The sequence below is a fragment of the Cygnus olor genome, chromosome 20 (assembly GCF_009769625.2).
Source record: "Cygnus olor isolate bCygOlo1 chromosome 20, bCygOlo1.pri.v2, whole genome shotgun sequence".
In the NCBI taxonomy this organism is placed as follows: Eukaryota; Metazoa; Chordata; class Aves; order Anseriformes; family Anatidae; genus Cygnus; species Cygnus olor.
Genome location: NC_049188.1, coordinates 3,554,712 through 3,572,378, shown reverse-complemented (window position 1 = coordinate 3,572,378; position 17,667 = coordinate 3,554,712). Strand labels below are relative to the sequence as shown.

At 46.3% G+C, this 17,667-nt stretch overlaps 1 protein-coding gene across 3 annotated transcripts in view; it reads left to right on the top strand.

The window, feature by feature from the left end:
• Positions 1-14,730, top strand: part of SPNS2 (sphingolipid transporter 2) — a 135,976-nt gene extending 121,246 nt beyond the window's left edge. For all 3 annotated transcript variants that reach the window (XR_005813975.1, XR_005813974.1, XM_040532544.1), the window contains 2 exons: positions 8,278-8,324; positions 10,096-14,730. Coding sequence is in view for 1 of the 3 variants with exons in the window: in XM_040532544.1 (XP_040388478.1) it covers positions 8,278-8,320 (43 nt within the window). In the remaining 2 variants the exon portion in view is untranslated. The remainder of the gene's footprint in view (positions 1-8,277; positions 8,325-10,095) is intronic.
• The last annotated feature ends 2,937 nt before the right edge of the window (positions 14,731-17,667 follow it).

Genomic DNA, 17,667 nt, shown 5'->3' with positions numbered 1-17,667 from the left:
AAACTCATGCTAAGACAGTTTCTTTGCTAAGGCTGTCCTGGCACAGGTACCAAATCTGATGAAATCTCATGCAGGTGACTGGAGCAACTGAACAGAAGGCAGTCTTCCAAGCCAGAAAGCCTTTCTGACACAGGGAAATAGAACCAATAATGAAAAATGCTGCTTTGCCAGTCTGTTTCCTGAAGATTGTCACAGTCGCAGAACGTATTATAAAGGTATTGACTTTTATCAACAGCAGATGACCTCTTCATGTGGAGAAGTGCACGCTCATATTCAAGGCAACTGTGTTAATAGGCTAATCAGCACTTAGCATAACGGAAGTCCATGGACTTGTGCACTCTGAACCTGGACTAGAGGTGTTTGGCAAGGCAGATTTTCAGCCAGTTGTGACTGTGTGTGTGTGTTAGAGTAATATAATTGTGGCTGGGGCCTTGGCCTGAGTGACATCTTTTAGTGAAACAGGGACAAAACTGTTAGCTTATTACTTCCAGTACTTCCACAAGGAGTATCTGAAGTGTTCTGGATTAGTCATTCCTCAGGTTGCTGCCAGACCACAACCACATGCCAGAAAGGGCTTGCCCAGGCTGTTACAGCAGAGCAGAGCAGGACAGTTCCCCACGGTGGTGGACTTGTCAATACGATGTTAAAGGTTGGACTAGATGATCTTAGAGCTCTTTTCCAACCTGAATGATTCTATGATACCTGGTAGCTTAGAGACTGGTAAAAGGAGCTGTACCATGAGGCAGTTATTTTGGAGGGTAGGAAATATGTTTGTAATTGGTTGGCATCAGGAAATTGTACATGAGTTTTTGTTTAAAGATTTAATTAGATCACACCTGTCATGTTTTATCCTCCCTCCCATTCAATCATGCCTAAAAAAAAAAAAAAATAAAGGCAAGACCCTTCATTTCCTCTTTCCTCCCTTACTTCAGTGGACATGAGAGTTACGATGTTATCTACATATTCCATGGCACTAGAAATCCCACCACCTTAACCCTGAGTTCATCATTAGCTAGCAGAATTACATACACAGGGACGGACTCAAGCCCAAAGTTTCGAGGGCTTCAGAGACCTGCATCTTCAGTAGCTCTAGAAGTACCATTAGTGTACCACCACAGAGCAGTAAGGCAGAGTTATCTCTGAAGTTCATTTTCATCCAAGACCTTGGTACCTAATGAGTGCTGTTAACTGCTCTTATTCAGATCTGTTCTGTTGCAGCTGCCTGTAAAAATAGAAGAAAATTTTTTCTTTACACCATTTTTCTCCTCTGTTAAGATCTATAGCAGAGGAAAAATAGAAGCTGACCGTGTTTATTCCTCTGGGGAAAAATATATTCAGCACCTGGATTAAATGAGCAGTTAGAAAATACTAACAGAGTCTGTGCAGCTTTGAGGGGCTGTACCAAATAAATAAAGAAAAAAAAAAGTATTTGCTGTACACGATCATCATATTCTGTTCACTAAACCAACTGATGTGCAAGAAGAGAAGGGGCTTTAAGCCAATTCATTACTTTAGTGCAGCTGGCAGAGCACCTGTCATCAGCAGCATGAAGCCCCCATCAGGCTGAACCCACAAGAGAGCTGCTGCTCAGTGCAGACTGATACCGTTTCTGGCTCCAGAGGGAAGGGCAGCTCTATGCCAGCGGCTGCCAGGAGGGCTGCACACAACCAGGTCCCATTTGAGTTTGGTTTGGAGTGCTTCAGATTTACACAAGCCCCATGCTTCCTCTCTGGCTAGAAGTGAGTGAGCAGAAGCAGCCAGCAGAGCTAAATTAAGCAGTGGTTTCCTACTCCAGTGTAAACTACTCCTGTGTCTGCTTCTTTGTTAAAAAAATAGTGTTATGCTTAGTGTTCTTTAGCAAACTGACCTCAGCTTCATCCAGCATACTCTTCCTGGGAGGCTGGAGGAACCTGTCATGCTGCATCAGGAAGCTCAGTACATAGACTATTTTTAGCTGTGCCAGTCCTCTCCCTGTACCACTTGCTGGGATCTTTCTAGCTTGATGTATTACTGTTGCTCACCTTCCATGCATCTTCACCTTCAGTCCTTGTTTTCAGATGCAGCATGCTAGAAGCCTTTTAAATCAAAGTGCTGAGTTTCAGCAGTAATGCATGTTGTTAATCTTGTGTGTCTTGGACAAAGTTACTGACTTCACTATCAAAATAGCTCGAGTTCATTTAAAACAGGACATACTGTCTGGAAGCAACCCTTGATTTGGCTGTTCTTACACCTGGCTCAGGAGATAATAGGTTGCACTAAGGTTAAAGGCAAAGCAGACATTTTTTAGGGCTGAGATGGAGGCACAAGTGCACCTGGCAGCTTGTTCAGTGTCACAGCAGAACTCTGTTGTAGAGCAGGGAACTCCAGCCCCTTCCTTTTGCAGGTGAAAATTGCAACAATCCTTTGTTACTGGAGGAAAGTAATGCCTTGTGCATGTGTATTCTGCACTGCTTGATTAAAAGCTCTGTGTAATGAAGGGTTTAAAAGGTACATACTTGAACTGGAGTCTCCAGCCTGCTGGTTGTGCTGTTGGTAACGTGTCTGGCAAAAAGGAGGTGCATTGTTGGGACCAGTGTGTTACCTACACAAATGTGGTGGAGAGCCAAGCTGAACAAGCGCTGTGCAGTAGCTAGGGCAGTAGGTTTGGCTTCTGCAGTGAACAAAATAATAAGGGCAAGCAGAATACCCAGGGACATCTTTGATTCGTTTCAGGGCCAAAAATCTTTGCACGAAGTCAGCGCCCATACGTGCAGCCCTGTTAGCGCTGTGCGTTACTAGATGAAACTCGGTGCTTTCAATGGAGTTTGACTGACTCAAAGTCCTCAAGGGAAGTATGACAAAATCCCAGTGAAATGCAGCTATAAATCCCTGCGTGGTGAAATACTGGTGAGACAAAGCCGTAGAGTCTGTGTAGAGTATGAACGAGGTGCGATAACATATAAGTGGGGTAATTTGTGCTTTTTACGAGGTGTTTCCTGGTCCTCTGCTCCCTACGTGCTTGTTTTGCTGGCAGGCCAACTGCAAGCTGTGTTTCTGAGGGTGCTGACAGTATGCAGACAGTGGTGGAAAATATGAGTGAGGTGGTCTGTAGACTTGTGTCCATTTCCCTCCTTTGTTTACAAAAAATGTTAACGTGTTTTGGCAACTGGCTTCGGCAAGGATTTACTTCATGCAATTGATCCCTGCAGTAACAAGCTGGTGGATGAAGTGAGCGATGTGAAACGTACCTTCCTAATGTCCCTGCCTTTCTGAACCACAGCTGGTAAAGTAGCAGGTGATTATTGTACAGCAAGACAACTCTGCCTGTGCCTAAGCCCCCTTTATGCTCCTTTGCCTTAGAGACCTCTTTCTTCAGGCTGCAGCTACACTTGTCCTCTTCTCGGGGTCAGAGACCACAGTGACCACATTACTTCTACCCTAGGATTTTACTTTACCTGATGGACCTGAAGTTGTGTGCATCTGAAGATCAAGAAACCCAATGAGGAAGGCTGCCCAAGCTCTCCTACTCCATAGCTATTTAGTCAGTTCTCTGCAGGAATGCAGTGATAACAATGGTGTGAGCTAACTGTGTGTGCAAGTGACTTCCCGTGTTCGTTTATCAATTGATAAAATTCACTGCCACGTCTGAAAGTCATACAGGTGTGGAGCTGCAAATGATGATGCTTCGCCTCGATTTTTCTCGCACAGGTTCAGGCAGCAATGTTAGATTTGAATGCTACTGATGAGCTTCAGTAGCTGGATTTGCAGATTGCTGCACCTGGCTGGGCTGCTAATCATCACCAACACACGGCTGGCATGCGTGTCATTGGCGCTAAAGCTCTGATGCAAAGAGACTCTTTAATTACCTGCAGTATTTGGAAAAGAAATTTCATGTTTTTCATAGATTTAAGTCCTTAACATCTCTACTTTTCAAGGGTGTCTGTCCATGTAAACACTTCATCACCTAACATTTCTGGTTGCAGTGTGTTCACAAGGCCTTCTGGAAATGTTCCTTGGCCTTATAGGACTTACGGGAGGGACAACTGGCTGCTGCCCAAGCTTGGGCACTTCCAGGGTTCATCAACAACCTCACCGAGGCCTTGTGTTTGCCATCTGAGTTTGTTCAGCTTTTGTAAGCAGGTCTTACCCTTCTTTCTGCTAAGGCCACTGCCATCAGCCCTGCTCCCCAGTAAGCGCTTCCCAGGCAGCTTTCAAAAGCTGTTCATTAAACCAAAGTTTACCCCCAGCACTGTCTGAGAAAATTCAGCCAGGGAGGACTCTGCTGAAGGGTGCCATTTGTGACTCCTACATTCGTATCCCTCCTGAAGCACCGCTTTAGCCAGACACTTAGAGCACGTCGCGGTACTCCAGGAACACACAGTTCTCTCCTGTGAGATGGAGGAAGAAGGAGCCTTAGTCACCGGCAGGGCTGCTGCTACATACAGTGATGTAGCTGCCCCTGTAACCCCGGTACTCTTGTCTACTGAATGAGCTCTTGTTAGTCAAATAATGAGTTATTTGCAGGCTAGAAGGACCCCACTAAAGCATTTTATTGTTGGTTGTAAAAGTTCAGTGATGTTAAGTACAGCAGGCTGTAAAAATTAGGGTGTTATTTCCTAATATGCTTCTCTGTTACAGAAGCCAGAGCCTGACTTGTTTAGATAACAAGAGAGCGAGGCTTTTTGGCAATCTACAGGATACTAAAATACGTGTGTTGTTTAGGTTATGTATGAAACTGAACATTAAAGGGTGCCCAAAGCATTCACAAAAGTTTTATTTAAGCACAGCCTCTCTCTAGGAGTCTCGTGCACGATGGTGCCCCATGTACTAGCCTGCAAGCGTGTTCTTCTTGACATCCCGTTACCTGCCTGAGGTTAAGCTCATGAACAGAAATGATAAAGTCATAGAGCTCAAACAATCGGCAGGCTGTATCTTATGAAAGTCAGTGGGACATATATTCCCCCCGTGGCTTCTCACAACTTCACCCCACATTGCTGGAACAGTCAGAACTGCAGGTAGGTAGAGCGATCTAGGTTTTGTTCATGCTGGCACAGGGTGGAGCAAAGCATTCAGAGATTGGATGTGAGCAGCAAAGCCTCTTTCAAAGGCTTTGGAAGGCCCAGATTTTGCCAGGAACTGTGTAGCAGTGTACAGTTGTACTCTGCCAGTACAAACCGTAAGCTCCAGTATCTGTTGGACTGGTGAGCAGCTACGCTGGAAGAGACAGAGCACTTGGAGAACCATCTCTGCACAGTTTCTGAAACTGAAGCTAGAGTATAGCTGACCTGTAAAGGGTTCTGGTGACTCATCTGTTATCTTAAATTCATCTTCTTTTTCTTATGCAATTCTCTCACCGGCTGAGGTGCTGTGAAATTAGATGCATTTTACACAGTATAAATATTTAACAGCCCTAAAGCATGTAGTTTAATATTAAACAGACAGTCATATAAATGCTTCAGAATTATGGATGCTGTCACATTACATGGAAATGGTTTGATAGCATCTAGGAGAACTATTTGGGTTTGACAGGGGAGGAAATGATGGGGTCAGAAGGAGTCAGTCTCATTTTTAACTGCTAGAGGAGCCCATAAAAACAACCAAAAAAAGTTGTACAGCTTCTGTTCTTGAAAGGCAATTTGGGCTAGTTTCCTCCCCCTCAGGAAATAACAGAGTGGTTCCCACCCTGCTCTCTTCAAGGAATGAAAACATTCACAATCTTGAGAAAACAATGCAGAGAAAATAGAACAATTTGGGAAACAATGTTTAGTCAGCAGATATCCCCAAATCGGAAGCGATAACCCATTCAGTGTGGGATTATCATTATTAGAAAGACAAGTGGGACTTAAATGAGGATTTATATGCTCTTGAATCTTGTTAGCTTAAGTCCATGCAAGACATTTTACCACCTAAGAGAATCTGAAATTTATTAGTAGTATTTTTTGCTTAAAAAAAAATAAATTCAGAGCTGACCTGCTGCCACCCATCAGCTGGGCTTTGTTGAAACCAGGCTGTGCACAAGTCAGTGACCGTTGTCTACAGCACAGTGTTTGAGAATGAAGACTGCCCTGAAATTTGGGAGATTATTTCAGTTCTCTCTTCTGCCTGCTAGCTTCCTTTGTGATTCCTGAAAGTTCATTCTGTCCCCAGCAGGTTCTCAAAGACATGGTCTAATTTCCTGTGAAATCTTCTCAGTGCATTTCAGGAACAGCCCCTCTAGGCCTCCGTTCCCTTCTGTAAAAGAGAGATAAAGCAGAAATTGAGAGAAATGCGTTAAAATGCAAGGGACAAGTCATTCTCATGACTTGAGGGTAGCAGAAGTACTTACACGGGAGGTATGTTTTATTCCATAGGAGGCTGAAACATACGTGATACAAGAAGCAAGGCCTTGTGTGTTCACCTGTCAGCAATGCAGGGGGGTCCTCTACACGAGAGATGATGTAGCGTCAAAACAAATGTCTTCCGTTTATACTCAGTATCTTGTAAAAATGTGGAATGAGTACCTTGGCAAGGGACATTGCTTTCCAACAACATTATTGAGCAAACAGCTGGAGTTTTAGTATTCTATGATAGCTTCATAAAATGTCATAGTTTACTTCCTGCTTCTGACTGTAGCATCACAAGGTAATGTTTCATCTCTCTGATGTGTTCTGATAATTAAAGCATGGTTAAGATGTTCAATAGACTGTCCAGTGCAGTAGGGCTACAAAGAATGGTAATTCTACAAAGAAACGTAGGGCAGCTCCTGCATCAAAAACATCTCAGTTCAGAGCCTTCAAATGCAGAAAAGGCACAGAGGCTTCTTTGCGTCTTGGAGAAAACTTCCTGCGAGGTTGGTGCAAAGTTCTCTAGGCTGAGCTGGGCCAATTTCTGCTGCAGATATTTCTTGGAAGGTGACCTCTAACCACTGGTTCATCTTCATCCCGGAACAGGTCTTAACCCAGCACCATCCCTTTTCAGCATAAAAGGGTGTCTCGGGCCAGGTGTGAAGTCTAAGGAGCCACAGATGAGTTTCAATGAATCGGCATTTTCCAAAGGAAAATGATGCTTCACTGAGAAGTTCTTACCTGGTAGGCACTCAGGCAGAGATGCTTGCTGTGAGCTTGCCTGTAAACCTGCCCAGGTTTTTCACTGATTCAGAAAGAAGTTGTGCCTTTGCATGTGATTGCAAAATCCTGCTGCAATCCTTTCAGGTATTCAATACCACAGGTTTAGTTTGTTATTCTAAGTTAGCAGCCAAGTGGTACGAGAAGACTCCTGCTTTGTGACTCATTTGTTCTCCTCTTGGCCAAGTACAGCTAGAGTGCATTTGGGTAAAAGCACTCAAACATGTCTCCTTAAACCCAGACCCTTAAGTGAGGTCAGGGTTTTCCAGCACGGTTATCCAGAACCCGGCAGTTCCCACCAATGTCAGTGACCACCCAAGACAGAAAGCAAGTCCCAAGTTTATTACAGTCCGAGGGTGACTTGTCCTTCTTACAGTCCACATTAGAGCCCTGCTGGGCTTAACATTATCAAAGGAGATTGTTCCTGTCCCTAAGCAACCACAAGCTGGGAAGGCATGAGTGGTGTTTAAAAAGACAGAGAGGAGGGGACATTTGCTGCTGCAGGAGCGCTGGTGGCAGCTCCAGGTCAGAGCTGTTGCTGAGGAAGGTTGAATTGCACAGGGTGTGTGCTGCAACAAGAAGGAGCAGGTCTAAGGGATAAACCTTGTGAAACTACTCCTGCTTTTTTCCCTGGGTACCTCACAGAGCAAACAGGATCCGTCTCCCTTGCTGCCCTCAGTAGGAGGAAGCAACAGCTTCTCCCTGGTGATGCTGCAGTCCTCGCCGGACCCCATCAATCACTTGGGAGCAGTTGTCTGGAACAGCAGCAGGTCTTCAGGAGCTGAAAATTGAAAGGCAGCTTTCTTTTTAATTTAATTTTTATCAGTGGTGACTGTTTACATTTATGCTGTCATGTCTGAAGGACACCGTCCAACAGCCATTGTATGCACATCCTTGTCACTGGCTTCGGGAAACAATTGCTACGTCTGAATGCCTCCGGGGCCTTCCCAAGTCCTTGTCAATTAGTGTCAGCAATATTACTTGGCATGTTCCAGCAATTGTCAGAACTGCTATCAGACACCACTGTGAAAGGGTTTCAGCTTTAATAACTCTCCTGCCCTGTAGTATAACGTGCTATCTCTTTAGAAACTGTTAAGCAGTGGGAACCTAGATTTAAGAGGCTGGTATGTTTTTGGAAGTCTACTTCTTGGCTAGTTGCAGCTCGCTCATGTCGCTCTTGTTCTTCCTCCACCAGGGTGAATCACCTCGTGATGCCACCAGCCTCCGTGAAAGTCTGAGACGGTGAGTGACCCAAACCCACAACTGGTTTCAAGCTATCCATCCACTCCAAACCCCTACCAACTCATTTCTTTCCATATCACTTGGAAACTGGTTAACTTTTGACAGCCATGATCTGCGCCTTTGCTACCTTGGACCCAAATCAGAGCAAAGCAAGAACACAAAAACCAGGGGTCAAAACTCAAATATCCTTTGTAGCACTGAGAAAAAAGGTCCAGAAACCTTGTGCTCCCCTCTTGGAGCAGATAAGGCCATGCAACCCCTATCAATTTGAACACCCAAAGGTGTGATTGTCCAAAGCCAGAATTTCGGCTTTGCCCGAATGCATCTTGCATTCTCAAAACTTGCTGCTGCTTTGCTTTTGGTCTAACATCTGCTCACTATCACATAACCATTTCTAGCAGATTCCAAATCCAAACATTTCTGCTGAAAAATGCTTCCTGGCAGCACAAGAACGTGTGCGTTGCTGCTAGGACTGTCCCCACTGCAACCCTCGATCAAGGGTGACGGATCTGAGACCCTGGCAGGGAGCCAGCGGGACAGTCCCACTCCCACTCCTTCTCCTCCCTTGTGTTCATGCTGTTCTTATCGCTCACCAGCAGTCACAGCATCGCAGCTCAGAGCTGTAACAATTGATAAACACTTCCCAGCATTTTACTGTAGCCAAAATTAATTACAGCGATTTGTTTTTTTGAAGAGGAGATTTCTTTTCTATGAATTAAATGCATTGAAAGAGTAATCATAAAATCAGAACTTGGTAACACGCTTAAGAGCCTTTTGGGGAAAACGATTTATTACAATCTCTAGTATAGCAGATGTGTTATTTCCACAGAGGGGAGGATGTTTTGGTAGAGGCTAAGGATAAAGTAGGCCTGCCTGTACATTGCAGTCTCTGGGCTGGATGTGTAATCATACACTGTCATTTATCAGCAGCTTTTAGACAAAGTTTTTAAAAAAAAAACACACAAAGACTCAAAAATTGGGGAGCAAGTATCAGTTGGTGTTGCTGCGACTTGCCTTACAGAACTGAATACTTGGGTCCTGTGCACACAGGTTTTTTTCACTGTACTTTCTTTTTTTTCTCTTTTGGTCCAACTTTATATAAGTTGAGAGAAACCAGGCTATCCTTATAGGGAATTTTTCCATAAGCCAGCAGTCACTGATTTTTAAGGTCAGGGACAATTTCCTGCATAATATGGAGCACAGAACCTCTCACAGGAAATCCTGCAGCGAGAGAGCTGGTTATCCTTTCCATATAACCTAGGAAAGCGGCTGGCTGCTTCAGTAATCCACAGCATGCACAAGTGGTATCACACCAGTCAGAAGAGATGCTGCTGCTGCTCTTTAAAGCCAGTGCATACCACCAGTGTTGGGCTGAAGGCAGTGCCTGCTCCACTTTGTTAGCAGCAGGGCTGACAGTGGGGCTCCGCGCTGGGGATGTGCATGCTGGGCTGCCCCCACCCCTGAACTGGGCTCTCCAGGGAAGCAGTTTTGAAAATGACAATTGAAGGTGAGAGGCAGTCTCTTCTTGGATGAACTGGTGGGGTTAAAAGCAGCCTAGCAAAACTCAGCCCTGCTCTCCTCTGTACTGTTTCAACCCACAGCAGCTGTACCTGTAACACCGAGGTGAACAAGACACAGCTGACGCCCTTAAATAGCACAGGCAGGAGTGTAAGTCTGGGGCAGAGTTTGTCTGGATCACAGCATCTTTGTGCTTCACCATTACCAGCTACCACTCATGACAAGCCTACTAACCACCTTTTCTCGTTTGTAGTTGCCAGTGAAGGAAACCACGTGTGGACTCCTGCTTCCACCACCACAATCTCCAGCTTGAAGCCCTTCCATACTGGAACTGGCGGCTCCTTCAGCTCCACGCCACCCCAGGAGGGTTCTCCAGCACCAAACCCATCGCGGCGCTCCGCCTGCAGGGCCAGGCAGCAGGAGATGAGCAGGGCAGCCTGGAACGCAGCGCTGCTGAAGCGTAAGGACATTCCCAGGTTCCTCTGAGCATCGCAAGCAACTCTCCGCCGGCCCCACAACGCGCTACCCAAGTGAGTGACTGTAGATTGTGTATATGGTTTTAGTTGTAGCCGATGAAGTCCACATCGTTTATAGGACAACCTCCGTCCTAGCAAATGCTGCTGTTCTGCCAGCACTCCCGCACCCAGAGACTGCACTAGTTGGGGACCTGTTCTGTACATCACCTTTTCTTTAACACTGAAGGCTCAATTCAGATTATTATTTTTTATTTAAATACGTCGTAAGATGCTTTATCTCTGCTGAAGACATATATATAAATATATATATTTAGATAAACAGTTTTTATTTAAATGTTTGAGATCTGGAGCTGCCTGTGCAACCCTACCAGCCATGAATACGTCCACAACTCTCCTCATCTCAGTGCCCTGCTATCAGGCCCTGGAGGGGCACCACAGGACGAGTCCCAGGGGATGGATGACTGCCTGTCACCTGAGGCTGAGCAATGGGACAGAGGAGAGAGTTTCAGTGCACTGGGTATGCTGGTGGTTGTTACAGAAAGGCCCAGAACTTTTGACAGAAATACCTAGGGGCTCCAGATTTTGCTCAGTATCCTAAATTCAGCCTTGCCTAGGAGATTCACAGGTTTTTAAAATACCAAAATCCAGCTGGCTGAATTGCTTTACCTAGGGCCTGGTAGTGCAATACTGCTATGCCAGTGACATCATGCTTTGTTTACACGCATATCATGGTATGTGTATTGTCAGTGCTAATTCTCCCTTGTCAGTATTTTTAAAGCAGGTGGCTGATACTCTACAGCAGCTGTTCCCTTTGGAACAATGGTTAGGTATAATGCATGTCCATCCCCAAGCACACTCCCAGCCTACTCTTACTGGGGTGTCAGTTAATCATTTATCTTTATGAAGATGTACTTGAGATCTTTAATATACAAGGCCAGTGTCTGAACTGAGTTAGAGTTTCAAATGCAGAAGAGTGTGTCTGTAAAGCACTCAGAGTGCCATTCCCCAAGAGTCTTATGTCCTGCACTTGACCTCCACAAGCCAAATTTATGCTATGTCAGCTTGATGCTGCAGGAGTGTGGGGAAGGAGGGAGAGCACAGACCCTGGAGAAAAAGTCAGGCTTCCAGAGAAAGGGCATTCTTCCGTGAGCTCCCCACTCCCTTTGTAATGTTCAGATGTCTCCCATAATTTAGACTCTCTCCAGTTTAGTGCACACCTTGAGGTGAATGCACCTCGCTCTTGTGCTCATGTTTAGTAAGTAGCTGTGGCTGGGCTGCAAGTAGGACTAAATCAGCAAAGGAACTGCAGTGCTGGGACTGGACCTGATTTAAGCTTGGAAGTTGGCTGTCCTGATTGTGGTGTACGTTTGTTCAGGGACATAGGAAGGTACTGTTAGTAAAGGTGGGTTTTATCTCTCCTTCATTTGCAGGATGTACTGTGAGCTACAGTACACCATTAATGTAAAGATGGTCAGTAACTCCAGTTACCAGCAAACTGGTCAACACTCACTGCGTAGCCAGTCTCTGCCCAGGCAGATGTGTTTTGAGGGTGACTCCTATAACAACACGAGCATTTCCTCCTCACGACCCTCCATAGGACTATTCTGCAGAGGCTAGTCTGTCACCTCAAATACTTTTACAATGGCTCTAAGATTTGGTTAAGCAACTAGTGCCAGAAATTTTCCTCGAGTGCTTGGGCATCCTCTGGAAAACAGCAAGTGGGTGCTAGAAATAATAAAGCAAAACAAATTCAAAACAATGCTTCATTTCCCACCTCGTGCCACTATTTACGTTTGTAGGGGAAATACCAGTGCTGTGGTCTAGGAGCCAAATTTTTGGCTTTAAAGGCACATGAATTTCTGATTCCCATTAAGAAATTCCTCGTTAAGCTGGCCAAAAAGAAACAAAAAGCAACCAAACAATTAGTCATTTCATCTCAGAGACCAAAGATTTGCCATATTTCCCAAACTGCTTTTCTGATAGGCTCTCTCTGCTGTAGCATTTACTGTCAACAAAATGAAGCATTAATGCAAAAGTTCAGAGGTTAGGAATTATCCTTAAACCTAATTCTCAGGAGTCAATAATGAAAAGGGAACTTAAATATTTGTAGTTTCACTGGCTCTCCTTGTTTGTGACAAACCCCAGTCCTTGTTGGAGAAGCTCTGCACTGTTACAGGAGGCCAGCTTTATCTTCTGTGAATATGAAGGAAATTGCTGTGGCTTTCTTTTTAACAAGGATAAGGGGATGGGAGTGAACAAGGGAATGAGAAGCGAGTCCTACTTGCAACAGTTCCATGCTAAGGGACCCCTGAATCCCTGCTCCCACATGTTCCAGGCTAAGAGAGGGGAGCCAAAGCAGCAGCTGTGACAGCTCAGGAGAGACGAACAGGGGAAGGGACAGAAAATCTGGCTGCTGCCCCTTTACATATTCATGGATCCATATTCAAATAGCTAGAAGCTGAAAGGTTGGATTTTGAGCGTCTTGATTTAGCTGTGTGTTTGTATTCCATACTGGAAGAATTATTCAGTGAGAGCTTCTATAAAGTTGTTCAGTCCATTAGAGGGAAACCAGTTCACTTAGATCAAGGGTCTGCACAACTAAGTCAGTAACAGGAACATCAAGTCTGGGCTGGAACCATGCAATACTACCAAACAGAAGCTGGACCCATGTTGCCATTTAAGTCTGTTCCTTGGATCATAACACAGAGTTCCCTGTCCCAAGACACAGGCCCATTTCTGCCAGTATGTGACGTGGGGAAAGTCGCTACCTGGGGCTCAGTTTCTGCACGTGTAGAGCTGAGATAGTCGCTGCTGAAATGAAGTGCTGTTGTGTTTCTGTACTATAGTAAAGGTCAGAAGCTCCCCATTATTAAAATATGGCTTACCATATCATATTATACTGGTGCTGAATTCTGGACTTTAGCATGCAGGATTGTGCTGGTTTCCATTGTAGCTCTGTGTGTAACAATTTTAGGTAGGTATAGATGTAATCAGGCCAGAAGCTGTTAGGACCATTTGGCTGTTGACCTCATAAAGCAGTGCAGAAGTGGAACCATTTTTGGTATACACATAGGAAGTGTTTCTGGAATGAGAACAGAAGTCTAGGCTGGACACATACTACTTATAGCAAAGCTGAATAACAACCCTTATTAAAATTAGTATTTCTGTTTTTATAAAGAAAGGCTGTTAATAGGAAAAGATAATTAGTTTTTAATAAAGAATACACATATTTTAGTACCCATCACAACCAACGATGCAAGATTTCAGCCCATCACTTAAATAAATAGTTGTTCAGACCATCAAGGTTATGTTTGCAATTCAAAACTTCCACGTAAAATTAAGTAGTCACAGTAAGGACAGAAACGCCTTTAAAGCCACTGGTTTCCTGCACACACAGTGACTTCATGTGAATGTCTGAAAATTAGCATGCACAAAAAGCAGCCCTTGAATGCATTTAAAAACATAGGGGAAAATACTACACTAAAAGGGAGCAAGCACCCCATCCTTCATGCCCTCCCATGCACGTGTACATCTCAGGCAAGGGAGCCAAGAGAGGGGAGAGGGTTCAGGTTTTTGGCTGGTGCTGCTGCATCGTACCTTACCCTGCTCCTCAGGCTGTGGCCAGCCCCTCCACAGTGCTCTGCCCTTGCTCCCCACCTCTCTCCCTGCAGGGCTGCAGCAAGGTGTATGCTTCTTCCACCCTCCCTGGGGCCTGGAGCATTAGATGCAGCCTTGCTGCATGCATCAGGGTCTGTGCCTGCCTGTGCAGGGCGTAGGAAGGGTGTGCAGGGCATAGGGACAGTCCAGGATGCCCCTCAGTTAATCACCAGGGCTTTCTTCTGCTCCACTTCATGAATAGTTTGGTGTTTTTTTAAGCAAGTGTTAACTCCCTCCACAGCTAATAGTGCGTTTGCACCAGTGTACCACTGTGAAGCAGCCAAGCTGCTTGTACACAGCAAGAGGAACAGAGGTAATAGGAACTGCACAGAGAGGCAAGAAAATTACCCAAAAAGCAGCAAGCTGCCAGCCCGAGTAACTACACTGCCTCCTGCTGCCACCACTTATGATCTGGGTGAACCCAAGAGCCTGTCACCTTTTATAGACTAGCTAAGAGAGAACCTCAGGGTGACAAAACCCTACTACATGAATGGATGTACTCTGGAAAGCAGAGTTCCTCTCTGCACCTTCTGTCCTAATTGTTTGTTTTCTTCTCTGTTTGCTTTATTGTTTGGTAAACCAGCACTTACAATCACTTTTACTATGTGATGTATGGGAGTAGAATAGTATATTTTCTTGTTATACAAGGGAGGAGTATAAAATAGTTTTCTGATTTCTTTCAGAAGCAAATGACTATTTTATTTTTTAAGAGCAATTGATTGTGAATCTCAGAGTATAAAAAAGAGAAATAAGCCAAATATATACCTTTATGTAAATTAAGAAATAAAAGTATTTAAAACATACCTTCCGGCTCCCTTTCCTGTGTCACCACTTGCTCTGGTTGTGCACTCCGATGGTTGCTGCCTGCAGGGCTGGTCCCTGGGACAAGGCTGCCCCAAGCCCCACGGCTCCTGCCACAAACACTCTGACATGGTCTCAACGAGCCCACAGTGTCCTGGCTGGCCACCAGCCTGCCTGGGGCTGGTTTAAAAGCAACGCCACTGGCAGGGACAGGGGGAACAGGGGGCGGTGGGTGGCAGCCTCCTTTTTCCTGGGTCGGCTGCCTGGGTCCAGCTCAGGGTTGGAGCTTTAGGGGAAGGTGTCGGTGGTGGGCAGAGACGGGGTGAGCTGACAGCAAAGCCAGCGTGGTGGTAGCCATGGGTCAGGTGTTTGGGACAACGGGCAGAAGCAGGGCAGGAAATTAATCCCAAGGCATGGCTGGCCCCAAGGCCGCCCTTCTCCACGGGCCCTGCACAAGCCACAGATGCCGGCTCCACAGGTCAGTGGCTGCTTGTTTGTGGGCAAAAATGGGTGAAGGGGATGGTTCTGCCGCTTCAGGTGCAACGTGCTGCTGTATACCAGCTCTCTTGCCCTGGCCGCACAGACAAGGCACATCTCAGCCCAAGTGTCTCCTCTCACCAGCCATGGAAGTGTTCTCCGTGTCCTACAGGCCTCCACGCTTCCCTTTAGTGTGCTTTTCCTTCAATGCAGAGCAACTGTCCAGGCCAGGAGACCTGCCCCCAGCAAGCAAAGGATTTGTCTGCCTAAAAAACCAACCCTGATCACCTTCTGGCACAGCATCTCAGGGCTTTCAGCTTAATCGTACTGTGTAAGTGACTTAAGCACGGCTTTATAGATTTTGATGTTCCAGCAGCTCAGCTTTGAAGCTCCGCTACTTCAGCATCTGTCAGCCAACAACTGCTAACATGGCTGTACTGTTCGCTTTTTTTTGGATCACAGACATCCATGTGCCCATACCCACACCCCACACACAGCCACACGGACACTTGGTCACTCTTTCAGCCCCATTAGCCGTCCCTGTTCCTAAATCCTCCCTATGCTGGTTCCCTAGAGATCCCACCAAGGCAATCTGCAGTCTGACAACAGCCTCACTGCGTGAGCTTGCAGCGAAACTTCTCTGACCACCTTCAACACACATCGACAGCAGAGCAGGGCATTGCCTTGGGAAGACTAAGCAGGCTCGTACAAGCTGCTGCCATTTATGCTGGAGGTGTCTGAGCTCACTGCTGGTGGTCATTTACATTTGTACAGAAATCCCAACTGCTTGGCAACCTCTTTTTCACTTCTAATCAACTCCAACACACTTCAACCCTCTCCTGTTGTCCCCGGCAGAATCTCGGTATGACACAAATAAAACAAACTTAGCATTTGAAAAATGTGCCGAAAAGGACATGTTTACAGTTGAGTCATCATTTTCTGTGGCTATATGCAATGGCCAACAGATGCAAGACAAGTCAGGAGGAAATCCACGCGGCCAGGCTTTTCGGCCACGAGGAAGAGCCACGCTGTGACCCTGGATGCTGGGAACAGAGGGTCTGCAGTCGGCCCAGGACCCCCTTCACAGCACAGAGCCTGCCGCGAGGCACTGCCCCAGTCCAAACCTGCAAGTCAGCAGCAACCAGCCGGGGCGGCAGGGCACTCCCAGTGCCCCAGCAGTCGCCCTCTCGTCACTCCTGCCACGAAAACTTCCTCTCCCCATTCACAGCCTCTCTCCCTCTTACTCGGCACTGAAGTGTTCACCAGCAGCTCTTCAGAGCTAGCTCAGCTTGAGCCCTTCACCCAGCTGCACTGGCTGAGTTTTTTACCTTGACACTGCAGGGCCTCCTGCCACAGCAAAGATCTGAAAGCGATTCAGAGGACCGGCAGCCTGGGACAGGCAGATTTTTATTCCCCTTTGCAGGGGACAGATTTTACCACCCAGCTTCACACGACTGCCACATGCAGCCTTACTCATGCACAGACGAACCAGCCCTGTCCCAAAATTCACACCCTGTCCAAATCCTCCCGTAGGAATTCAGGACGTCTCTTCTGCCAGTCACAGGCAGTGGGGAGAGTCTTAACGCACCTTGGACCAAAAGATCGTGATTTTGGTTAAAACAGCTTAACCTTCAGACAAGAAACTGGCACTGGACTGAGAAAGGCGAGTTCACAGCCCTGCTCCTGGCAGGACCTCACCTGCCTCAGACAGAGGCCTTTCTCCAGCACTAGGCCCACAGACAGGCAGGAGCGCTCCCGGAGCTCAGAGCGCCAGGGCCTGCGGCTCTCTTCTTGCCTTCAGCAGAACCCTCGAGCTCTTATCACTGCCAAAGAGCTTCTGAGCCCAGGACAGCTGAAAAGAAAAGGCTTCATTAAAATCAAAGCCTGGTCTATCCCCTGAAAGCCCTGAAGGTCCGGTGACAGATGGACATGAAATCAAGGCAAATGAAACCTTTGCAATCGTTAGAAGGCACAAATAAGTGCCAGTGAAACACGATTTGCTGTGGTGGATTAGTGACTGCATTCTATACACTGCGCATCAAAGCCAGTCTAAAGTCAGGTAATTTAATTGGCAATGAAGTTGTTACTGCAGCAGTGTGCACAATGCCTCACAGCTTTCCTGTCCCTTATCCTTTGACTGCTCTGCAAACGCTGCAGACACACACACGAGCACAGCAGCTCAAGGAGGTCAGTTGGCCTCTCCAGTCCGGCAGCGGGCACTACCCAGGTGCCATCCCCCTGTCAGATCCAAGGCCAGCACAGCTTCCACGTCATGCTTTGCCCTTCCCTGGTTTCTTCCCAAAAGGACAAACGGATCCACATGGATTCACACCTTGGTCCTTAAAACAACTCAGAGTTGTCTGAGAGCCACACATCACAGGAGCTGGGGAGGAAACACTGAGACACCCCCAAAG